Raw genomic sequence first — 26890 nt, 5'->3', positions numbered from 1 at the left:
TTTCATTTTCAAAAATATCTTTAGCAAACCATGATTTTGAACAAACGTTTACGTATTAGATCTTTTACATTCGTATAATAAACAATTACCTTGCATTTACTTCGGAGCTAGCACATTTACTAAAGAAGAAATTGTTTAGTTTTTCAGTGTATTTTTGTGCCCGGTTTTTTCTATGACAACAGACCAGTGTACGTTGGGCATGAAATTGAGTTGCCGGTTGCCTTGACACTGCCGCCAAGAATTCAAGGTTGCGTGCCAAGGCACTAGATGTAGTTGAGTTAGAGATGAGCTTGGCAAGCGGAATTAGTTTAATTTCAAGTGCTTAAAGCAAGGTTCAAGGGATCGGCGAAGGGAATGCAAATTATTTCCAGGCATCGTTAACGACCTGACAGCAGTCTTGGCAACGGAATATTAAATTCCATGTCTTGTGCAGCTTTATCTCTTCAGCTCATTGTTCAATGACAATTTTTCTATTCATATTAAGAAGGAATAAAACAACAAGTCAGCTAACGAAATGGGACGGCTTATGATTCTGAGTCTGTGTGTATATGTGTGGGTTGATATCCTGTTGTGTGTTTGTGTTTGGGGGACCATTTTAATGATAACACAGCCATGAACAGAACAGAACAGAACCATTAATGGACATCATCTATAATGGACATTGGAACCGTGTGAAATCTAAGCACACATACAAATACACATACATATGCACAGAAACAAGTCGAACATTATTTAAGGGTGGGGGCTTTCTGGCGACTTAATGGACAAGTAGCGTTCTAGATCTATAATATATGTGGATTTATGTACACATGTATATAGACACACCCACATATCGCATTATATAATAGTATATAATTTCTCATAGGAGAACCAATAGAATGCATGTTCAAATGTTTGAGTAAAGGCGCAATTGTGTGCATGCATAAAATGTAAATCTTAATGACTAAACGGGCATTAATACCCATATGGGGGAGATACGTTAATTGTGTGCGTGTTTATGTGACATTTTCGAATATATTGTACACCAAATAGGGAGCCGAACAAAAAGAGGCCTGTCTGTGAGTTTGTGCAACAATAGAAAACAATTTTAAGATATAGAGATTAACATAAGTATTCGAATTTTTCATAGGTTATTAAATAATAAACTGAACATGGTCGTGATATGCTTACAGATTCAAAGTATGAACTCACTGTAAGATAATATTTAATATTAAGTCAACAGATATTAAGTTATACTTTCAATAATATTTGATAATAATGATAATAATGATAATAATTGATAATGATATAAGCAGATGAAGAAGTAGGATAGAACAAACATTAAAGTCAATAAGACACATGATTTAGGAGAAAAATGTTAGAATAAAACTTTAGATGAATAATTAATTAATAATATTTCGTATGTACTCGTTTATTATGAGGATTTAAATATCCGTTGGGCTCAACACAGTTTTGAATTTTTATATTAGACAATTATGTGATTTCTTGATAGTATAGCTATTCTTAAATAATGAATAAATATTAGCACGTGCTTAAACATAAATGTTAAATTTTTAATGAAACATACGTCAAAATTTCTGTCTTAATTTTTATGTCCAATGCACATAATTTACATAGAAATTGTATTGAAATTATATTTTAATCACACTAGATTCCAATTATTCAGGTAAAGCAACTTATTCGTATATATAGTAATTTGTTGAATTTTACAAATACATCATAAATACACGTAGTTTATTTAATTCAATTCAAGAAAAAAGTTCCTTAATGAAATGTTGTTTTCCACTGACAAAAAGCAGTTTGAATTTATTTTTAAAAGCCTGTTTGTAAAAGAAAACAATTAAAACAAGCCTTGAAGTTGATGAAATATAAAAATGTTGTATAAAAGTAATATCAAAGCTGCGACAAAACCGCCCATCAATGTGCGATTTATTAACACCAGTACATTATTTAAAGTGTATGTCTAACTAATTGTTAACAGGAATCTGATGCTGTAGGACATAACGTGTATAGAAGTCATTAAAAACTGCAGTTGCTGATAAGTGTTTTTGAAGCCATTTTATTAGAGTAAATCAATTATTTTGGACATTCGCTTTGCAACAGTTGTAACTCTTTGGAAACTATGCTGCTTTTCAAAATCCATGGCACACGATTACCATTTCGATGGCACCTTTTTCATTTCCTTTGGCGGAATGATGACACACAATCAATGGCAGACGCTGAAAGAAGCTCATTAAATTGGTGTGACATTTTGGTCAATTTTGTTTTTTCTTTCTGCTAGGTGACAGATACGTCATCATAAATCATTTCGCTTTTGGCGGGCAGTGCATTTTCATAAATTTAATGAACATTAAGTGTGAACACACGCTGTGACGAGAGTCACAGTCCAGTCCAGTCCAGTCAAGCCCATAAAGAGAAACATTGTGGACCATAACGAAACGACACCAATACGTAGTCATCAGTCAAGCTTTATTCAATGTAAACCGATACTAGTTCACACATTACATTGCCATCCGGGCAGCCACAGAGCCGCAGCCACACTCGGGGCCCAGTGCCTGAAATCGGGGCTGAGGGTGCGTGCCGCCGCTTGACTGCGATGACGTGCAACTTGAGGCAACCAGTGCGTGTGTGTTGGTTTGGCAGTACGTGAGTGTGTGTATGTGTGTGTGTGAGTGTGTGTGTGTATGAGTGTGTGTGTGTGTGTGTGTGTGGTGGGGCAGTTTTGGTTGACAGCAAATCTGAATTTGATCACAGTGCAAACATTAAAAGCGCAATTTAAAAGCCACCGAAAAAAGTGATTTATGAACGCTCAGGCGTTCATGTTGGATACGAAAATGAGTGTGTGTGTATATGTCGTATATGTGTGTGAGTTGGTGTATAATTTTTCTCACTTTTTGCACGATTTTTCATATGGGGGTCTAAAATTACACGAAATGAAAATGATGATAAAGCGCCGACAAACGTGGCGTATGCGCAATATGTGAGCTTAGTGGACAACCACCGAACGATTGTTGGTCACCACGTCGACCCGAAAAGCTGTCGCCATAGCGACATTTTTGCTCCATTTTTTTTTTCATCTTTTAATTTGGTTACACTTCGTTAAAATATTGACATTAGCTGGCAACAAAAACCGCCTCAACTTTTGTAATTTCAAAACTCATAATTTTGTTAGATGTCGCACCGGCGCCACTCAAAAAAAAAAAGGTCAGCAAAAAGAATTATGTTAATGATGCCCTTTAAAGCGGTGAACAAAAATGCACACTCAATTTTGTTTATATTGAGATTTTTTAGCAAAATTTAGATTTATTTTAAGCGCTATATTTAGCGTGAGATTCCAATAACCTAAGCTGCTTGAATATTGGGGACTCTTATAACCTGTGAGTAAGGCATAGTTTGCCGGACTGGCTAATAATCTGTTTTGTTTGTTTAATAACATCTTTCTTCTCTCAGCTGTAAATCGAGGCATAGCTGGCCGTTTGGAAAATACAATTATTCTATATATATGTACAGAGTATTTCAAAGTCGGGACACCCGACACACTCCACTTGTTTTATTTAATTTTTCAGAAATTTCATTATCTAATTCCACAATATTATTATTTAATTTTTCAGAAATTTCACAATTTAATTCTCGATTTGCCAGGGCTTAAGTACTTGGTATGAGAATCGCAAAGGAGGGCACCCACAATATTTTGATTTAAATTATCATTTTATATTTAATTTTTCAGAAAATTCAAAATTTAATTCTCTGTAGCATTTTCTCTTGTTTGTTGTTAAAATTAAGTTTCTTATATATTTTGATTATATTTAGTATCAGTTCTCTATTATTTTGATTTTTGACTTGTTTTTTTTTTACATCGACAGCTTTGTTTGTCGAAAAAATAAGATACAAATTTCTTTACATTGAGCTTTTGAGCTACATAATTAAAATTGAAATCTGATCTAAAACCACAACGTTTCTACATATAATATTCATATTCTTCCGAAACGTCAGAGATGGCTTCAATCCCCAAAACTCTTGAAGTTGCCAAGCCATTGGACTGCCAATGAACAAACTTGTTTCCATGCAAGCCAAGCTAAAATGTAGGCAGCGCGCAAATTGGCGCGATGGTGAATTCTGTTAGTATTTTTTCGATGCTTTGGGTGCTCTTCCTGTAGAACGAACGGCCCAGCAGCTGGCGAGACTGTGTGCTTGACACTGATTCCCATTTATTTCGCTTCTTATATATATATATATGTGTGTGTATATGTGTTCTCGTATATGTACATATATACCTACTCGTATATATATATGTATTTTCGGGTTAAACCGTCGACAGTTTTTTCTTGACTTGTTAAAAGTGTCAATTTTCGTTTTACGAGCAAAGCGTTCGCGCTTGTTTAAGCGCCAAAGAGCTAAGGGTTGCTTGATATGTTGGATGGCTGGCTTGCTGGCTGGTGTTGGCGTTTGGCAGCTTCGTTGGCAGATGATGCTTAAGTACGCGTGGGCGCCTACCAAAGGAGCACGCACGCACACACACACACACACACATACTTATATAAGTATAAATGTGGAAGCATGCCAAACAGGCGCGAGACAAGTGGCTTCTGTTTGTACATGCTCTCTCACATGGGAGCTTTGTTCTTTGTGCTGACAACAACGAGGCGCTAAAAAGAAAGGTTTTCCTTGATTTTTTCCATGTTTTTTTTTTTTTTGGAGCACAGGACGCAGGACACGCAGCTTGCGCTGCCGCTGCCGCTGCTACTGTCTACGTGCACGCTGTCTTGCCTTTCGCCTTTCAACTTCATTTTTCAGGCCAAAGGGTGCAACATGGCGTGTAGGGGATGGATGGATGGGCCTGGAAGGGGGGTGAGGACTGGCAACTCGTTGAGCTGAGCAGCCCAAGTTGGCTTATTGTATTTCACATGCGACGCCTGTCAGCGCCAACGTCGCAGCTACTTTTTAGTCCTGGCAAAATTGCCAATTAAAATGTGCCAACAGCGCTACGGAATCGCTCGGGGGAGCAGAAGCTGGGAAGAAGGATGGAGTGAGCTCGTCCCGCTCGTCCTGTCGGCTTGTAAACTGTGCTTTTTAGTTAACTTTGAGCCGATTATATTTGCTTTTTACAATTTTTTCCCTTTTGCTTTTGGTATTAAGTGCCAGGCAAACAAAGTGATTTACTTGGCTCGCTTTTGTGCATCAACGGGTCCCTCTTGTTTTGGTGGATCGGTGGTTTTGACGGGTTTTATGGATCACGGCGGGTGATTGGTTGAGGGTGGGGTGGGGCGACCACTTTAACCACTTGGGGCATATTAAAAAATAGCAGCGCCCCGTAAATTGTTGCCTTTGTGCGTTGTTGCTTTCACAATGAGGTCCTTTGTAAGTTAATAGTACAACAAACGACTCGTGTTTAATTATTAAGAAAAAAAAAACATGCAGACTGCACGTTAGGAGGTCGAGTGTCGGTGTGTGTGTGTGTGTGTGTGTGTGTGTGTGTTAGTGTATGCTGCAAGTTTTGTGTGTCTTGTTGGCATCATCAAATGTTTTTAGCATGTTTAATGGCACCTACTACTCGAATGGCCAAAACTTCTACACTCCCCTGGGCATTATTCAACTTCTTACCCGACAGTTGTTTTGGATTGTTGTGTTGCTATTTTTCTTTTCTTGTCGCAATTAAGATACTTCTTCACTTACCTGGAAGGAAAAGAAACAAGAGTGAGAGGTAGATTAGTGGCGAGTTTTTATGATATGGTTATTCCTTTTAAACAATATATAACTTTGTTTTAATGTCTCTCTTAGGTGCTGTGCGGATCAGACATTTGTGGGTAGCACACAAACATGGAAATTGTATCAATTTATCAACAAGCTGTAAAAACATAACACCATAACACATTTCATTTGAGAACCGCAGAAGGCTTCAATATTCCCACAATTCGCAATTATGTTCAGGTAGTCATTATTAGTTAGCTGGTGATCTTCCCATATATCCGACCATAAGTACTTTCAGTTCATGCTTCTCAGTTAAAGAAGGCAGCTGGAGGCATAAGTAGGAAGTTAAGCAGTCAAAAGTAACCGCCTCAATACTTTTAATTCACCAGCAATATGTAACTTAACCGAAAAAAAATAGTTTTGAATGAGCAAATAGATTCTGAATGGATTCGATTTATTTTACATGTTTGTTTGAAATGTTTCATAAAAACACTATTAAGTTGCATTGTGATTTCTTATTTGACATCAATGCAATGATTTCAAAGGCCGAGTTATAACACAGAAGACTGTTTCATCAGCGCTTTTATTTAAATATCATTTTCAATAAAATGTTAATGGGAGGTTGAAAGCTCATTTCCTTTTAGATGTTCAAGATAGATTTTTAAAAAAAGTTTGTGTTTTGAGAAACCACATAAATTTAAGCAAACCGTTTATTCTGTATTTTCCATAAAAGTAACAAAGATGGATTAAGCCGATTACTTCAGCTCATCGTCAACACATTCGACACCTTCAAAGTCTGTGTCTTGTAATTGGCATGCGGCATATAAGTATGTAGCATGGTTGTTAAACTCAAATAACTTGCTTGTATTTGCACATTTTGTGTGCTCATTTATTTTGCAGCGTTAAAAAAACAATTTGTCAAGCCAAATATCTAATGCATAGAAGGCAAATCTCAGTCCAACTTGAAGAAAGAAACGCTCCAATTCTCGCATAGCTCATCATCAGCACACACACACACACACATTATACATGTAAAAAAAGGCAGGAGTGGTCGTCGACACGATGGGCAATTCATTGCTAGTCACACAGATGGCCGGAAGATAGGCAGATAGGGAGGCGGGCAAGCAGGCCAGCATACATCTAAATTCAAATATTGATTGATGTGCCACCAACAACAAACAGAGTGCGATGCCGACGCTATATAGCCACACAAAGATTGATGTTTGATAGTGTCACATAAATATTAACAATTCATGACGCACAAGTTGTTTGTGCAGATTGTGGAGCAACACCAGCAGCCTCACCTAAAACTAGGAAAAAGTTGACAAAAAAAAAATAAAAAATAAAAGAATTGCCAATGCAAAAAGTTTTTTCTTTTTCTTTAGCGCTGCTCGCTCTCCATAATCTCACACAAAAGTCATGGAATATTAATGGAGCTTCAGTTTCAGCCTCAGCCTCAGCTCCCAGTTTGGGTTTTGGGTGGGAATGTAGCTCTCCACCTGCCTTCTGGCCTGCAAGAACAGTTGACTGACTTGCGCAGATTTTTGCTGAGGTGTCAGACTAAAGCTGGATCGGTGGATAGTGGATGGTGGATGGTGGAGGGGGGGAGGGCATTGGAGCGTGCGAGCACAAATGAATCTATCGATAGCTCCGACATCAGTTGACGACCAGAACGCCTCACTGCATACATTTGTGGGCTTTGTTCAACAATGCCAACAATAATGTTCAAAATGCTCAGCACAGGGCATTGTGCAGTGCAATTGTTGCTGGACAAGATTCGGCATCGCATGGAAAACTAAAACCGGATTATTTACACACACACACACTCACACAAACAAGCAACAACAAAAATGTAAACGAGCTGTGTTGAGCGAATACTTTTTGCTTCATTCTTTCCACATACTTTTTTTTTTCGCATTTCAGTCACGTTTGACATTCATATTTGTTTTGGAATTATGTTTTGTTGCATTGCCAGCGTCGACAGCGGCAACAACAACCTCATCGGATGATGTCGACGGAAGTGTGACAAAGGCAGCAAACGCGTGGGAGTTGTCTGAAATTCCCGGGGAGAGACTTGCCATTGCATTGCGTGCATCGTGGGCATTACACCCACACAGCCCCTCATCTGCTCTCTCCCTCCACTCTCCATTTCATAGTTTTCTTCACAATGCGCTCTGCAGTTGCTGCTATTGCTGTCGTTGTTGTTGTTGTTGTTGCAATTTCTCGTTTAACTTTGTTGACACCTCGTTTGATGAAGTGTGCCCTGCACTCGGAACTGGCATAATTGAATATGTCTTGGCTTGACTCTCTATTGCGTGCGTTTTGAATTTCTGAGCTGCAAGCTCTGAGCAGCGAACGAGGCGGAAAGTCGACTCGCTTCTCCGCTCCACTTGGGAGTTGCAATGCAATATAATAGGAAAGGAATTGTAAATTATACCATGAATACGAGCTACCCTGGGACTGTGGGATGCGATGCTAGTTAGGGCAATTGTGATGATGTATACCAGGAATAAAAGCAAATTACACATATTCATACTGAAGGGTTTTCAGCAAACTCTAGCAATAAGGACGGATATTGTTAACCTTATTTGCGTTTTGAGAAATTTCTAGTATATGGCAGAAAAAAAATTAGTTATTTTAAAATGTATGTAGTATAAGAAAAATGCCAGTACAGGCTGTGGCAGAGATAAGTACATAGTATATACAAGTATTTTTGCTTTCTTTCTCAATTTTCCTTTTAAATGATTTCCTTGACATGAAATGAACACTTTCTTAAAAGCAGAGGCATGGCGCAGAAATTATTACCTCTAGGATTCATTTGTTAAGTAAAAGATCTATAAGAAGTAATGTAGAGCTGTTTCAAATGATGACAGAATAGATCCTGGGTAAAAAATAAGTAGATGTTGAGGACTACCTTGTTACTAATTAAGCAATAGATTAATACGTATAAACAGAACAACATGTGAATCTAACTAACATTTACAAATAAAATCAAACTAAAACTAGTGTGAAAAGAAACTCAAATATTTCATTGAATGACATTAAATAAATAAAATGAGTTACAATTTCTAAATTTTCTATTTGCTTTGAATATATCTGAAGAAACAACAACTTTTTTCTGTTGCATCGTAAATAAAGATGCAAACCATTTCTGATGGCAGTTTTATATGCTGTGCCTGAATAATAGGCAGAGCTGTGTTGACAGATATACGTGTACATATATACATATATATATATATATTATATACAAGTCAAATCTTTATAATATGGCGGAATACTCGATAATGCGTTCGATCGTTCATCAAAATTTGATGTTTAATTGGCCAACATTAATCTTTTCAGTACTTGGACAATGGAACGAATGAACAGGCTCTGGAATTGTGAGCGGAGTATTACAACTTTGTTTGGCGATTAGTGTGATTTCTACAGTCATATTTCTGCTCATACATTCATTTCATAAAGTTCTATGGGAAATGGGAATATTATGCCATTACAGCAATCCCAACAGAATGCGATTACTTTACCAAATTCTAATCCATTATGGCTGCAAATAATTTAAGGCAACTCCTCCGTTGCTGCTGCTGCTGCTGCAAAACATTTAATTTCAATTTGGCCTAAAACGCAGCAGTAAAAACGAAAACCCAAGAACCAGAACGAGAGCCTAAAACTCAACAAAGTGCCAAGCAACTCGCATTTCATGCATTAATTCAGAAATCGTGTTCAGACGGCAACCGCAGAAAACAAAAGCGCCAACTTACACACACACACACAGACACACGCACATATGTACACGTACATAGTAAAAGTTGGCAATGTTGGGTCGCATGTGTTGCCAAGCGCGCGACTCGGCTCCCATACGCCAAAGCTGCATTAGTGGCAATGGGCAGAACCTTAATGTAGGTGCCTGTGCCCCTCAAGGCACGCGCCAGCCACACACACAAGCACGCACACATATGAGTCTTTAGACCATGCCCCATGGCTGTTTCTACACCTGCACATCCAGCCCAGAGCCAAGAGAAATACATAACTGAACAAAATAGCTAAAGAAGGAGCAGAAGAAGAAGAAGAAGCAGGCGCAACAACAACGTTAAAAACTTACAAAAGTCCCGCTGGCACCTTCTTCTTCATTTTTATTTCGCGTGCCCTGCTCTCCCCTACGCTCTCATTCGCACTCCACTATCCCCCTCCCCCCCTTCCCGACACCGGTATGTTGTGAGCCAAAGTTTTAACATTCCGACAACTCCAGACGCGCGCTCCGATGCTTGGACTTAAAGTTGGCCGAAACACGTGAGGCCAAAGTTTTCCGGCACGAAACTCGAATATTATGAGCGCAAATAATTTGCGTTGAATTAAAAACAGGACGAACAGGACGAGCCAAGCAACTGTGCTCCGTACCTCCACTAATAGTTGCCGGCGTCGGTATTCAGTTCTTCGGCATCGTATGCAGCGCACGAGGCGCAATTATCCTATAGGAATTTCTTAATTTGTGTATGGCCGTGTGTGTTCTTCCTTTCTTTCTTTCTTTTTTTTTGATGAACCCCAGCTCGATAAAATAATACAAGAAATCGACGCGCAAAAATTTCGCAGTCAAAAAAAAGTGTACTAGCACGAAAATTGAAGTAATTTATGAGAATCGGGTCAAGCTGAAAAGCCTTGTTCCTTCCTATTAATGAGCTCAATTGAATTTGATAAATGTTTCCAATTATACATTTCTATTCAATTATTAACTGACAAGAGTGTTTTATCGGATGGCAGTGGATTCTAGATCTAAGGAAACACATTTAGCCAACAAATTTGAGTAAGTGATGAAAATTAATAAAGTATTAAGTCAGTTTCTGTAAATAAGTTCGATTAAATTTGATAAATGTTGTCAAATATAAAATATTATTCACTTTTTGACTCACAAATCCCCAAGGGTTTTTCAGAATTGAACGCATTTCCAACGTCTATTACACATAATCAAGTTGGGAATGGAAAATTAGACAAACAAAATCACTCGAATTTCGTTGTCCGGAGATATTTCTAGAAAAACTGAATTCCCTAAACGCTATTAAGAAATTTCTTTCCAAATAAATGTGTGTGTTTTTATGAAATTTTGTAAAAGTTTTCCTTAAAACTAGAAATACTAGAAACTTTGATATATGGCAGGGGTTTTTTTTTTAAAGAATATTTAATGAATGCGATATTTAACTTAATATATATAATCAATCAAGCTATTGTAAGTTTTCGCACATAGGTTATGATCAGTTTTAAATATTATTATAAGAATTATAGCTGATGTGTTCTTAATTAAAATTAATTAAAAGAAAAATTTTTATATTTGAAAAACATGTTTAGTAACAAATTCAATATCAAAGGTTACTTAAGTAAATAAATTTTTAAATGCACTACAAATTTAGACTTGCTACCATTTAACAAAATATATTAATTGGCAAAAGGAATGCATCAGAGAATGAACTTATCTCAAAAGCCGGTGTTGGAATTTCATAGAATCTGGAAATGAAGATGAAATCAGAGAGCATGACTTTTTCATGTTCATCTAAATTTCTAAAGCGAGAAAACTCGTCGCATGTTTCTTTCAGTGTCACAAAAACATTGAGGCGCAAGCTCTGAGCATAAAACGAAGTAAAGAAAAAAAAAATAAGAAGAAAACTACACGGCTTTGGGTGCCGCCTTTTACTTGGCATTACGTTTTTGTGCTGCTCTCTCGCATGTCCTTTGACTGTCTGCTTAAAAAATTACTTTGGCAACACTGCTAATGCGCGTCAGCAGGATGTGCGGAGCAGCTGTCCGTTGAGGAAGACAACAGAAGCCAACGTCGACAGCGACACTTTGTAAGTCAGCGGAAAATTGCAGAGGGGAGTTGTATCCACTTCCTCCTCCACTGCTGCCTCCTAGTGCGGCTCCTCCTGCAGTGTCAACGTGGGCCGACAACGGCAGCAACAACGTGGACGACGACGTGTCAGCAGCTTTGTTGTAAATATCATTAAGTCCGTGTACGTGCCAAATGGCAGTTTAATTATGGGTGCGGCGCGTCTACGGCGACTCCGTCATCGACGAAGTTGGAGCCCAAGGAACGGACGCATATAGAGGTGCTTCACACGTTATTTTAAGCTCACCAAATACTCGCAATTAAAATAGAAATAGCATTAAAAATTGGCGCAACTATTTGTGAAGTGCCTGGTAGTGCCAAAAACAAGAAGGAACGTCGAAAAAGTTTCACTTCGCTGCACTTTAATGAGCACTCTGCCCAGCAAACGTGTGAGTTATTAGAAGTTGCAAGTTAATGAAGCCACTAGAAGAGGCGGGAAAAAAGGTGGTGGTGTGGGTGGAAGAGAGAAAATGCGCGACAAGCTTCATTAGAATACTTTTAAAATAACTATTAAGCTGAATGGAGTCAATAGCTTTCGGAATTTAAAAAGTTCTTCGTAATTGGTAATTGGGAACTGAGCCATAACTAAGCAAGGAGAAAGCAAAGGGGGAAATCGGAATGTAAAGTCCGATTCACTGAGTAATCCTTGATTGGCCTAACAAATATTTAAATGTGGTCGAGAAAAAAAAGAAAAAATTAAACTCGTTCTATCACGGTTTTTGCTGGCATACAATTTTTCCAGCCACAGTTAAGGCTGAGAGTTAATTTGAGTATCAGTCGTGGGCTAAACAAGAACAAGCAAGCTCGACAGTGAAATACCCTGCTGCAGTTTGTGGGAGTGTGTAGTACTGGAGTGAAATTGCTTCGCTGACAACTTTTCTGAGAAGCGACTGATTTGGATGAAATTTGAATCAATTGGATAATTGTATTGTAGCGAGGAGGGGGAGAAAAAATCCAATAAATTAAATAAACTCGTGTTGCGTAGGGACTAGCAGCGTCTATATACCAAGTTTGGTTAATGTGCGCTCAGCCGTTTCTGAAATGCAGGCGTTCATCCAGACGAACAGATAGATAGTTCGGAGATGACTCCTTTTAAAGTACAAAAAATTGTCGCGATTGTTACCATTGTTAAAGATGTTTTCCCAAAGAATAACAATTGGCAAGAGAGGAGACAGCAGCGTACTGCATACTCCATGCTTTTTGTTGTAAGGGCGCTTTCAAAAATGTTTTGCCTAAGCTAATCAAAGCATTTTGCATTTTTCCATCCCAACAATTTTGATCGAATTTTGGAATACTCCCGCGAGCATAATTAAAATCCGATCGGGCAGCATCCCCCATAATATTGAATGAAATATCATTTCAATAAGTTGTGAATTTAAATGCCAAGAGGACTTAAATATCATCAGAGAAAACTTAAAGCATCCCACGTCAGAACATAACTTCTATGTAGGTGTGTGTGTGCCTGTGTGTGTGTGTGTATGCCTCGTTATTGTCATCTGAACAATAACTACGTGGCTTAGGATTTGCGCTCCAATCAAAAATGGGTTTGCACTCTTCTGGTCCGTGTGCTTGAAGGTGTGTGACTGGGTACATGAGCAAAAGTTTCAGCGCCAACTACAAACTATTTTGTATAGTTTAACTAACTGTCCCAAAGGAGCTTAAGTGGTATTCCGTCCACTTCACCCCAGGCCTTTCACAAACCCAGCAACATCATTATTACTACTAGAACTACTTTCCCCCATGCCCACCCCATTACCCGCCATTATGCCACACTTCACACCCACTTATAGACACGCCGCACACACAAAACGCAATTTGCGTAAACATTTATTACGCACTCCACAAACCCAGAAAGTTTTTTGCAACTTTTTCGAGTGCGCATTGCAAATTTTATGCTGCAGTTTGGAGCCCATTTAAAATTATCGCACGCATACACGTAGAGTGCCGATGCCGATGGTGTCGGTGCCCCCGAAGTGTGGTGGCTGGGCGAAGAAATGTCGCGTGCCACACTCTGCATAATTTTATGATGACAATTAATTTCAGTGTGGCAGATGCACCCTACCCGATCCGATCCGACCCGACTTGAATCGACAACAAACAAACAAGACAGCAGGGGAACTCTAGCCGATGTGGGTGGCCGACGGCTAATCTGTGGTTGACACGCCAACAGCTTTCCCAACTACTACACACATAGCCTTGTTGGGGGAAACTCATAAATGCCAAATTACCAATTTTCTTCACTACAGCGATGGGTCGCTTGGAATATTCTTTAAACTGTGATAATCAATTGAAATAAGTATAGTGTAAGAGAGAGGGGGAGAGAGAAATAATAACCTTTGACAACCTTTCTGAGTTCTCAATTATGAGCAAATTATTTAACAAACGTACCTTCAATTTAGCAATTAACAAAATCGGAATAAATTGCGATGTTCGCATTCAATAAACGTAAAGATTTTAATCGAGATACACAAGAAAAATGCGAATTAAAGAAATGCGTGCTTTTTTGTTTTCTGCGTTAGTGACAATTGTGGCATCGCTGGCTTTAATTTCATTTTTTCGTCATTTGAGTTGTCATGCTTGGTGTTGCACGCACGAACTATCGATACCAAGAGCATCGATAAATGTCGATAACTGAAATATACTGTTCTTATTTCAAATAATTGTTGGATGTACATATTATTATATTTGGCCAACTGCATTGAGAGAATTTAAATATCCAAACACTTTATCGCAAAAATATGATTATTAATTAATTAATTTGTTTATTTTTTAAGGTCAAAAATATTATATTTTAAAAAAGGTCTTATACCAAAATTGAAATAAAATAATATTTGGCCCACTCCATTAAGAATGTAAGATACAGAGGAACTGGTATGGAGAATTTAAATACACATTATGGCTAAAATATGATGATTATTTAATTAATTTGTTTCTAGGCATTGAATTTTAGGGAGGTAGCGTCACAAATATTATATTTAAACAAATTTTGTATCCAAAAACATTGACATTTTCTTTAAGTTGTAGCATTTTCTTAACTGTAGCATTTTCTAAGCAATTTTCCAGTTTCTGTCTACGTTTGGCAGGCTTTATTTTGTTTGTGCTTACGGCTAGGATTGTCAGCAAAAAATGTAATAATAATCATCGTAGAGTGTGAAATGTTTCTTTAAATTTAAATGTCAATTAATTAATTTATAGAGATATGCAGCTGAAATGCATTGTACATACATTTGAGATGTCAACTACAATTTATATGTAGAAACAAAATCATACTTGTAAATTAATTATTCTTGTATTTTTTATGTTTTAATCGTTGAATGACCGATTAACTGATATAATGTGGAAGCGATAAAATAAACACAATTCCATTATACGTCAAATTACATGAAATTAATCAGCGTAGCTAAGTGGTCCGCAACTTTGCGATTAATTAAATTTACATGCAAGTTTTTGTGCCCAGCGCTAAGAAGCTTTTTGTTTATTGTATTTAAATGCATAGCTTTGTAGGGAGTCAGCTGCTTATTCATATTTTACGGATTAATTTGCGAGTGAGTGCTTCGTTAGTCTGAAACGTAAGTTCTTGGTGGAGAACAAATTAATATTCTTCAATATTATATTTATCTAAATAATATGTCCAGCTCTGATTATCGTTTTGAGGGTGTTGAATTTTACAAATCTCAAATATTCCCTCTAAGATATGACTCGCTGAATGAAGCTGTTTTATAGCGTATGTTATGTTCGCTGTATTGAAAATGTTGTGTTCGTCTAACTAGCGCCAATTTAGGTTGCTCTGTATGCTCGGTGTCGACACCACCCTCCCCTCCCCTCCCCACCTCTCGCTATGACGTGTTTGTGTGTTGGTAATGTTGCAAATTGCGCAAAATGTCTTAATCATTGCGGAAATTCTCGCAAATTACTTTGAGTATGCACTTGAAAATTTCCGCGAAAACGCGCTCACATTTTGTTGCATGGCCCAACCCAGTGTAGCACACAGACCCACACCCACACACACCTAGTATCGTTGGAGCACGCGTCATCCACTCGTCGCCATTTTGTAGCTGCTTGCAACATTGCCACACTAAAGTAGCTGCAACAACAGCAACAATACACTTAACATCAGCAGCAGCAGCAGAAGCCGCAGCCGCAACAAAAGCAACCGCGCCACAGGGCATGGGGCAACTGACTGTGGCAAGTGGGGGATGTGGATGTGTATGGGCATGGGGAGGGGGTTGGGGTTGGTTGGCAGAGCCTGCGGGCTGGCGTGGGAGCTGAGCGCATGGCTTCGTTCGGCATTGCGCTTTTTCACTGCCATTTGTGGTTTCAACTTGCTGCTGCTGCTGCTTTTTATTGTAAACTTCTCTCTATTTTACTGCATTTATGTGTGTTTGTGTGTGTGTGTGTGTGTGTGTGTGCGTGTCTGCTTCTGTTTGCGCCTGCAACTGTCTTTGTGTTTAACCCTAAACTTTGCCGCATTTACAGTTTGTCCGATGCTTATGGCTATGCCTATGCCCCTCTCCAGCTAAACCACCACTACGACTTCCCAACTTTTCACCATTCCCTCCTCTAACCACCATTCCATTCGTCCTTTCAATCTCCGTTTTATCTACGCAAGCATCATTTGCATTTTCTTGTATTTTGCATTTCTATTTGGCCATTGTCTGCCACGCCCATTACGCCCATACTAAATGTTTGGGCTGCCGTTGCCGCTGACGATGCCGCTGTTGTTCATGTCGTTGTCGTCGTCGTCGTCGAGTTTTTATCGTTTGCCGCTCATTATTTTCATTTTTTGTTTTTGTTGTTTGTCTGTGTTGCTGTTATTGTTGTCGTTGCTGTTGTTGTTGCTGTTGATTCTGCACATTCTCACAAGCTGCGTCGGAAAAGTATTCAAAACTATTTTCAAGTAATTTCATGAGTTTTGTTGTTCGATTTTCACCAAACTTTTGCCTCGCATTAGATTCCGCTCAGCGACCCCTTCTTCCTGTTGCCCATAAATGGATGGAAATGGGGAATGTGGGGTCAAAATTTTGTATTTCCCTCTTGGTGCTAATGCCTTGTTTTGTTCTTTTTGTTATTGTTATTACTTTAGTATTTGAAGTTTGGCTTTTGCGGTCGTTGCTGTGCTTTTGAAAATTACTTTAATTGGCCAGAATTTTAACCCTTTCTATTTCTTGGAATTTTTATTTTCTGGTATTTTATTATGGTTAGCCTTCGCAAAAATGATTTTGATATAAATAACTGAATTTTTCACCAAATTCATTCCCGACTACTATGTTTGTGGTTGCGTGACCTCGTGGGTGTATGCTTTGAGATTTCAAATTGCAGGCAATGCGTGGGCGATTCGAGTGGCAGGAAAATTTGCAAAAAGTCTGTCGCGTGCACATCAAAGTGGCCCACCAAATCCTCTTACCGAGAGCACGAAAAGGTCAGCTCGTAATTGCACAACCATTGTATGGCTGAAATATTTATACCATTCGAAAAATGCATAATTCAACATTACGTTGCATGAATAAATATGAGTTTGTTGATATAAGGAATAATGCTTTATACAATGATGGTTCCAAAGCAATCGTGGATGGTTAAGTATTTGCTTACCACTTGGCTTTTTTAGCTGACGCGTGAAACTTACCTAAAAAGAGAAGAAAGTGAAATTATTATATTAACATATTTAAAAAGGCATTTAAAATAAATAAAAATAGACTTAACTACTTAAATTTAATTTATTAAATCTATGAGGACGGTTTTGCTTTTGGAGTTCCAAGAAACACAATGCCATGTTTTAAAATGCCTTTTAGGACTGACTTGATATTTGAAACTATTGGAAATAAAGGGTTAAGTAAACCATTATAGGAAACCTTTCATAAGTACTGTAGAATTATAAGTACTGTAGAAAATAATATCTTCCTTTTTTGGTTTGGATCGCATATGTGAATAGGCAAGATTCGACATCAACTTGTTGACCTAACATATGTTTTTATTTTTTTATTTTTATGTATTCAATATTTTTCAAAAATATGCACTTCCGATGTTTAATAGACCCCTAAATTTGACTATGTTGCGAAAAGGCTATAATTTCAAAATCTTCAAAATAGAAAGAATAGATTATGAAACAAACTAATCTGCCTAAACAAGAAAGGAATGCTAAAGTCGAGCAGGCTCAACTCTTAAATACCCTGTACCATCCCACAAAAAAAAAAAATTAAATTAATTAATTAAATTAAATATAAAATATTCCATACATGTATACATACATTTACATCAGAATCGTGTCTACGCGGGTTTGTGTACTTGTACATATGTATGTATGTGTGCATTGGGCCTGGTTCTCTGGCTATAACTTTCTTTATAATTACCCTATCATAATGAAACTTGGTATACGGATTTATAATCTACCAAATTTTAATTCAAAATTCCAAGAATTACGGGAGTTATAAACCCTTTGTTTGTTTTCATTGCTATAGAAAAAGCAATAACTTAACACATTATAAAGAATATCCAAATTTGAAAACTTTTGTATACCCTGTACCCAAAGGGTACAAGGGTATATTAGTTTTGTGCGAGTGTACATGGAACACACAGAAGGAGGCGTGGTAGACCCCACAAAGTATATATATTCTTGATCAGCATGACAAGCCGAGTCGATATAGCCATGTCCGCCTGTCTGTCCGTCTAATTAAATTAAATTAATTAATTAATTAAATTAATTTAATTTTTTTTTTGTGGGGTGGTACAGGGTATTTAAGAGTTGAGCTTGCTCGACTTTAGCATTCCTTTCTTGTCTAATTTGCAATTATTCCGATGCGTTGTATTTTTTACAAAAATATACATCAGGAGAGTGTCTCAATTGAGAAGGTTTATGAAACTCACCAGCATGCTGTATATTTTTGTTCTTTCTAAGCCTAACAACCTAATGCATGATATTATGTGGAATTAAATATTATGCTATCTTGCACACACATCTCTTACGTTCAAGCTGATTGGAATGGTCATATCTACTTTTTTCCCGTTTTCATTTCCGTCGCCCCTTGTTTCATTATTAGCACCGAAAATACGAGCGATATCGGGCTTAGTACACACACACATACATATTACAGATAATACCATTAAATGGCTAAGTAATGTCAAATAAAATTGTGCCAAAGCATAATTTTTTTCTATAGCTAAGCCAAATAAATTCAAACGTTTTTATCGCACAATAAAGTCACACGTTTCAAATTTAATGCCCACGCAATTGCTTGCTATCCCCCAGCCCCAGCCCCATTCCCTTCTATCCACCATCTATGTAGTAAGGTTGCTATTTTTAACTGCGGAAGTAAATGGCAACAACAAATAGAACTGACACACGATTTGCTCAGTCGAGGAAACAACAAACCCAACAACAACCACTGTCAGAGAAGCCTTCGTTACCAGCGCATTTAAACAGCTGTCGCAAGTCCATTAACCAACACCAGGCTGCGTGGGCGGCATTTTGTGGGCTCAACATGGCTTCAAATTTTGCGTCCGCCAAATGCCAAACATATGGCAAGGCAGGCTGGCAGGAAGGCAGGCAGGAAAGCAGGCAGGCAGAACAGAAAAAAGTTAGCTGCCGGTTAGCGTGACAAGCAGTCGTCGATGAGTGTAGCGACAACTTTAAATTACACAGAAAGATCTTTTGGAAAATGAGAAATTGTTGAAAAATGTATCGAGCAGAAACAAACCAGTAAGTAAGCAAGCAAGCAGCAACCAAGCCAACCAACTAGCCAGCCAGTCAGCCAAGCAGCCAAGCAGCCCTTGCCAGGACAACATGTCGAAGCTGTAAAGATGAAAAATAAATAACAATCACACAAAAATCAATATTGACATCAGTGAGGGCAAGGGCGTCGGCACAGCGGCGACGGCAGCGGCCGGGAGAGGAGGCCGTGTCGTTGGCCAAAGACATTTGTATCATACAAAAGGAACAAAAAGTAAGATGGAATAGTATTGTATTGTTGTTAACAATCCACTCGACTATGGCACACCCTTTGAAAGAAACAAACAGTTTCCACTGACCGAATATTGTCATGTTTGTATTAATGCTTAGATATTCCTAGAGGACACGATTGGAGTGAGAAACTACCGTTCATACTTTTTAATACTTAAATGGAATTTGCTTTTAAACAAGTGTTTTTAGTTCGTCCCTAATAAAAATATGAAAATGTTAAAATATGAAAACAATTGACAATGTTATAATTATTAATTGAAGCGTTTGAGGATATTTTTTGTCGATGTTGACAGACATATTTTCAAAGAGAATTTAAGAGCTAAAGAATTAAAAAAGATATAAAAAATAATAATAAATCTGGCTCTTTATTGAAGTTTTATCGATTAGGTTAGCTCAATTCATAGCATAATGTAGCCAGAGAAGTTGTTAGACCAATTAATGTACATTGATATTATAATTAGAGATGGAATAAAATGGAAAATGAATGCAATAAGTAAAAGTGTAGGAAAATATAAAAATAAATTTTGTATACATAGTCTCGCGATCGTTGTAAATATATTTAAACCAGCAAACTGGTCCTATTATAAACGCTTTATGATAATCGCGATACGATTTGAGTACTGCAGTATAAAATGCAACAACAAATGTATATTTCTTATAAATAATTATATTTTGCGATATATTGCCTTGTACTTAACTGGTCAACTACGAGTATATTTCAGCTCAACACCTACTGGTTTTCAATATTTCGGACGGTCTCAATAAATAAATGCCATCAGTGGTAAGTTTTTAAAATGGAATAACCCTAGCCTCTTTTTCTTAAATACACATATATTCGTAAATAATATCAAATCATAAGAGCAAGTTTGTACACACATGAAATAATTTAGGTGTGGAAAAAAAGAAAAAAATTGTACAATTTTTATATTAATTTTTGTGTTAGATTCTTTGTTCCAAAACTAGAACAACCTTTGATCATTTAGTAACAGTAGAAAGAAAAAAGTAAGAGATAATGCTACTGTGGGGAAAATCAAAAACATACAATAAACTCATGCTTCCTAGGGACTTGGAGAGTCTACAGGAAACTGTCTAGCGACAGTTTGGTCTGTCGTTCCCGAAATCTAGGCGTTCATCCAGACGTACATTGTTTATACATACATATATATGGGGTCGGAGATGCTTCCTTCTGTCTGTTACAGGCTTGGCACAAACCTAATATATACCCTTTTAAGCATGCAGGTACAGGGTATACAAATTGGTAAGAAAAACAAATATCGAGAGCAAGACAAAATTGTAGATGCCGGTTAGGATAGCTCGGCTTCTGCTTCTTCTTGTACGTGTGTGTGTGTGTGTGTGTGTGTGTGAGTGTAGTTGTGGGTGTTGGCCACCCTTACGGTGATTGCGACAGCAACTAAGGCGTAACTAAGGCCAGCCATATGTTGCCACTGTGGCTGTGACGCAGTGCGACAAGCGAAGGGCTGTACAAAGTAACAAAAAGGCTAGCCTACCAGCAGGCGCAAAAACTTACCACACTCAAAGCAATTTCAAATTGATATGCAATGTTGTTGTTCGCTCTTCTTCTGTCTTTTCCTCGTTTTCCCTGTTTTGACAATATTTATGATTTTTTTTGTGGTCAATTTTTTGGAAACTTTTTTAATAAAGTGTCAAGTTAAAATTGTTGAATAGCGGCTTGTTATTTTTGTTTGGTTGGTTTCTAATTTTGGGCAGATTTTCTTGATGTTGTAGTTTTAGCTAAACAGCTGTTGGCACAGAACACACATATCACACACACACACACAAGCACTAACCACGTATACATGAGCACACAGAAAGCAGACACACACGCACTTTTTGCAGCGCCTAGTTGTATGCAATACGAAACGGGCGGCGAAGACACAAACAAGAGCAGTTGCCTCTGTACTGATTCGAAGCTTTGGGTAGTGGAGGGGATTGGGTTTTGATTTAGCGCACGCACATTATGCTCGGAACGATGTCAGACACTGACTGAGCACTCGGCAACAAATGAATGCAGGACGAAGCGCTTTCCATGCTGCCTCAGTCGCCACAGCAGCAAAAGCACCACCAGCCACAGCGATGATTGAAAACGCGCCAGCCAAGTCGGGTACGCGATGTAGGTGGTCAGAGTAGTAGCAGAGTAGTAGGACGAACGCAGCTGCGTTAAAGTCAACAACAAGCGGGAACTGTGCTGGACGCGTCGCCATTTTGCAGGCAAGGCAAACAGGACAGGCATCCTCAATCCGTAGGGTATGGCAACCTGTTGAACAGAGCGACGGGGTCGGTCCGAATATACACTCTGCTGATATTGTCGGCTATCATTGATGTCGATGATTGTGAAGCTCTTTGTATGTGTATGTGTCTGTGTGAGTGTGCGTCTGTGTGCGTTTGGCAATGACAGTGTCATTGAAAGGGACGGACTGCCCCATGGATGCTGGAAATAAGTGAATATACTGAAAATAACACTATGCTACAAGGCTCGCATATTAATTTTGTGGTAAGAATTAGTTTATTTAATTAGTTTATTTAATTTTTGTACTTTTAATTTTAATCTATTTTCTAAATCGGACTATTAATGTTTGCGAATGGCTGTCTTTTTGAGTAGAAATGTTGAACTATTAATTTTCAAAGAAAACCGAAGAACGAAAAAATTAACATTTGAATTCGGGTAACACTGTTCAATTTTTTGATAGGTAGATTCTCCCTATTTACTATTTATTAGTTTTTTTTTCTTTTCATAAAAACAATTTTAATTAAACTATTAATATTTGTGAATGGTTAAACTTTTTTCAATAGATTAGTATCAGTATTTGGAGGAGACCGTTTTATCGATAAGTAAAGCTTCGCAAACAGGAAGCAAACATCCGAAGCTTTAATGTAATTCTTATGCGTTAATAAATTTAATTTGGAAAAAATTGCGTCAAATAGAACGTGAGGTTTGTGGCATAGTGTGATGGGGCGCCTGTAAGTATGCAGCAGCTGTTGCCATATTCTTGCTTTCACCGCCAACCGACTGACTTTTTAATACCCGCTTTGTATCGATGCGTCTGACTGTCGATTTGTATTCTATTTTTTTCGTATTGGCACGTCGGAAATGTCGAGCACAGTCAATTAATAAATGTTCGACAATTTGGACCGCCAGAGGGCGTACTTGTTGTATTCGCTGCGTCGCTTTTCACTTTCCTTTTGCTTTTCATTACCATTTGAATTTTTTGTGACTGTGTGGTTGTTGTTGGTCTGTTGCGTGAGCGCTATGTGCGTCATTGTAAACGAGAAGGAAAGCACCCATGAGCAGCAGCAGCAGTTGTGTGTATGTATGTGTGTGTGTGTGTGTGTGAGAATGAATGGGGCGTTTGTGTGTGTTGACTGAATGCTGCTTCTAATTAACATGCAGGCGTGAAAATGTTTCGCTATTTTATATGCGAAATTGCGCGTGAGTTAGCAATTCGTACTTCATCCGCATATTTGATGAGGTTTGTCGGTTAGCATTTGGTGCCGAGTTTTTTGGGGAATTCATTCATTCATTCATTCATTTTTATTTTCAGTAGTAATTGCAAAACGTCGCGACGCATTTCGCAATAATTGAAAAAATATGACTTGGAATTTTATGCCATCAGCCTCTGCACCCACAAGCCACACACACACACATACATGTGTATAAATACAACGGTTGCCAAGCGACAGTGAAAAGCGAGCACTGGCAAGCAACGTCGAGCAATGTATTAACGCAAGCCGATAAGAAGATTTAAGATTACGGTTGCTATTTTCATTACAATATGAATGTAAAAATAATTGCATCATAATGATCTGTGATCTTCTTTGCAGTTATGGAGTGGATTTGTGGAAATAAAAAGAATTAAAAATAATTTTTTAAAAAGCTATTAATAAATTATTTCTTAAGAGATCCGAATGTGTATAGTTCTGATATAGCAAATAAAAGTTTTTAAAATGCATTATAAGATTAGCGTTATATCTATATTGAATTCTTAACTGAGTTGTTGTTTTAGTCAATTTTTGCCTTTTCTTTGGTTTGTAAAATTTTTTTTTAACGATTTTACACATGACTCATTTTTTTTAATTTTGGTATTTATTCATTTATTAATGTAATAAAAAATATTATATTGTTTTATTTAGCAAATTTAGCCTAGAAGGATGATAAGACAACTATTGAATGAAATAAAGCACTGCATTTTTTTTTACGAAAAATTAAGCTATTAAATATTTTGTAATTACTAAGTATTCAATTTGTAATATTCTCTCATTGTTCGAATCAAACCCTAATTTAAGTAATGGCATTTTTTTGTTGTTGTAAATATTGTATTTTCATGGGGATACGAAACAAAGCGTAAGATTGTTACCTTTCCCTTGACTTAAAACAACTTTTAGTTTTCCTAACAATTCGAAGACTTAAGAAATTATATTCAAGATTGTGAACACAACTGGAATCAAGAAGCTTAACTGATTTTTAAACCATTAAAGTTATAAATTCATGAAGCATATGGGAATAACTTTTGAACAACACTCTGCGGAAAATTGTAAGTCCTTAAGACCCAGCAGTGGCACTAGACGGGGAAATAAACACATTGGCCATATTGTCAAGCCTGCCAAATGGGCTACATTTGCCCCTAAACAGTCATCATCATTAGCCGGCCGACAATACACAGCACGAAATGGGGGGAGTAGTGAGAGCAACAGCAGCACAAAACTTGTCCCACAACATATGCCAAATAATGAAATAAAAACTAATCAGCAACAGCTGTGTCGCATTAACACTAGAGACTTGGATTTGTTATGCATTTTGCATCTGCTGGCTAACACACAAAATGAAATAAAACAACAATAAAGTTTAGTAAATGACCAAAATCAAATTCCAGTCGAACACGAGCACCGACCACAAGAAATGTACCACTGTACCGACGATAGCAATGGCCACCAAAAACAACAACATTTACGCTCTTAACGAATTAAGTTCTCTTTGCGGCTATACCGCAGCCCTTAAAATTCTGAACTAAGTTGTTTGTTGCGAGGGGGCGAACAATTTTGTCAACGTCAACCGCAAAAAAGAGCAGGAAGCGTACAAATACAAGTACAACAGTGAAAACTGAAATGGCAATAGCTGAACAGAAATGAAAGTAAAAAGAGTTGCCTGCGAGCAGCACGCTCTTTTGGCGGCCACACAGAAAATCCACTTCCGGTCGAGCGAGCGCACAATCGTTTTCTAAATGTCAAGGATACAACAATTACAAAAACAACAGCAGAAAAAGCAGCAGCAGAAGCAATAGCAACAACAAGAGCGTAGCAGCTGGCTGGGGCTGCAAGGACAACAGCAGACAACCAGCAGCGGCGACGAGGTTGCGTTTCTGTTGGCAGCGACGCAACGCTGGCAGCAACTCTGAATGCTGTAATTAATTATAGTGTAGCATACATTGCGGCGCACCGTACAAGGCGAGCGTACAAAATGGCTACTTTGTTGACAATTGAGCGACCAGGCAAAGGGATGAGCTGTGAAAAGGGGGCGGATTGGGGGTGTTGCGTGCCAGACAATTACAGTAAAACATCTCAATTGTTATGTTTAGTGCGTGAAGAGGGAATTTTTATATTTTTAAGTCGGAATATAATTTTAAAAATTGCGCTTGATATATTTATTGAAACGTTAAATGATCATTTAACGTCAAGCATAAATATAGAAACAAATCGTTTTTATACTTCGACCTTTTTTTCAAGCTATGAGATAATCTCATTCATTGTTTAGTATTGATTATGAAAAGTTCTTAAAAGTGGTTAAAGTGGTTCATGGTTTGAAAACATATTTCCCCATTACTGTGTAATAATAATGGTACATCAATCAAAAAACCATTGGTGGGAAGTGATTTCAAAAGTGCAATATAAATTATAATAATGATACTTCAATCAAAAGCCATATTACAAGCTAGTTGTCTATCTAATGAGCAAATAATCTGCCAGTCTGACCATCGTTAGAATGTTTATATTTGTATTCGATTTATTGTGAAAAGGAAAAGCCGTATTTCAAGGTTTACCAATTCTAAGGGCTTTACTGTACTTCATACAGCGACAACTGGTTGGCAAAGCACTTGAGCAGTTAAAAGTTGGCTGAGCTTAGCACTTGAAATTTATGTTTTGTGTCCTTTGATTGAAGGTTACGGCACTGTTGTGACTCGTTGCTTGTTGACAGTTAATTAGGATTTGGTAGCCATAAAGTTTCAGCATTGATCAAGTTTTGCAATTAGTGGCCATAGATATAGAGCTTAAATTGTAGCGGTCATGTGAAATTATAATTCATGGTCGCATTTGCATTTGCTAATGCGACGACACCACTTGACGTCAGTAGCACGGCATTTCGGACTCTTGGAATTTCGGCTATTTATATAAAACGGGAGCACTTCATCCGCTCACGCACAGCGCTTCAGGCGCAAATCCATCAATCAACCAAAAAAAAAAAAAAAAAATAGAAAGAAGCATAAAGAACCCGAAAAAATGCAAATGAAAAAGAAAATGGGAAAAACAAAGGAAAAAAATGAAACGAATCGCATGACAACTCACGTCTCGACGTTCTATTTTATTTTTTGTGTTCGGTGGCAAAATCGAGCACATTCCGCACTCCGCCCACAATATGCCCCTGCATGCCAAGAACTTTCTCTGGGTGGGGAATTAAATTAAAAATGTTTACATTTCGTGTTGCCCGCTTTTTGGCTGACGACGAAATGATGAAAAAGGTTCGGCCCTGGTATCTTGCTGACTTGACATTTAAAGCCTAAAGAAAATACACACTAATGGGTGAGTGAATGAATGAATGTTTGTGTGTGTGTGTGTGTGTGTGTGCGTTGGCTTCACTCGCTTGTTGCACGCTGTCTCAGTTGAATTCATGTCAGTATGTTGTATGTGTAGTCTGTGGCAGCATCTGTTCCACATGTGCAAATACATTTCCAGTTTTGAAGCGTAGCGCAGAAACTTTTTCCGTTCGCCCCATACTAAGCAACTCATAGTGAAGCCAAATAAAGCACAGAAAAGTCAGACAGGATGCTGCGCCTACACGCCTACACACACACACACATGGATAAAATTTACATTGGTCTACACTGAGAAAAAATTATTAGTGCTCATTAAAGATTTAAAAATTCAGGACTCGTCATTGAGAATTCATTTTGTTTTTACTGAGTCTGATAATATAATAATTGTTTTATATGTCTTGTCGCAGGAATTGGTCCATCTGGTAATTGATCATGATCATGATCTATTTTATTAAAGGGCTGATGATCCTGATGCATGAGTGATTCCAATGCTATTTAATCTTTAATAATTATAATAATAATATATAATAATTTCTATATATTAAATATTTC

General features: G+C 37.7%; 1 protein-coding gene across 6 annotated transcripts in view; it reads right to left on the bottom strand.

Annotated features, from left to right (window-relative positions):
* LOC115622987 (protein alan shepard) overlaps positions 1-26890 on the bottom strand; it is a 220218-nt gene that overhangs the window by 58475 nt on the left and 134853 nt on the right. The window contains exon 1 of one of the 6 annotated variants that reach the window (XM_030517148.1): positions 13949-14019. The exons of 3 other annotated variants lie outside the window; for them this stretch is intronic. In XM_030517148.1, coding sequence (XP_030373008.1) covers positions 13949-13996 — 48 coding nt within the window. In that variant the 5' untranslated portion in view covers positions 13997-14019. Of the gene's footprint in view, positions 1-13948; positions 14020-26890 lie in introns of those variants that run through there. 2 more of the 6 variants (XM_030517144.1, XM_030517147.1) reach the window with 2 other exon arrangements.

Source organism: Scaptodrosophila lebanonensis, unplaced genomic scaffold (assembly GCF_003285725.1).
Source record: "Scaptodrosophila lebanonensis strain 11010-0011.00,11010-0021.00 unplaced genomic scaffold, SlebRS2 tig00000043-arrow-pilon, whole genome shotgun sequence".
Classification (NCBI taxonomy): Eukaryota; Metazoa; Arthropoda; class Insecta; order Diptera; family Drosophilidae; genus Scaptodrosophila; species Scaptodrosophila lebanonensis.
The sequence above is the reverse complement of the archived record's forward strand: the minus strand, read 5'-3'. Positions and strand labels throughout refer to the sequence as shown.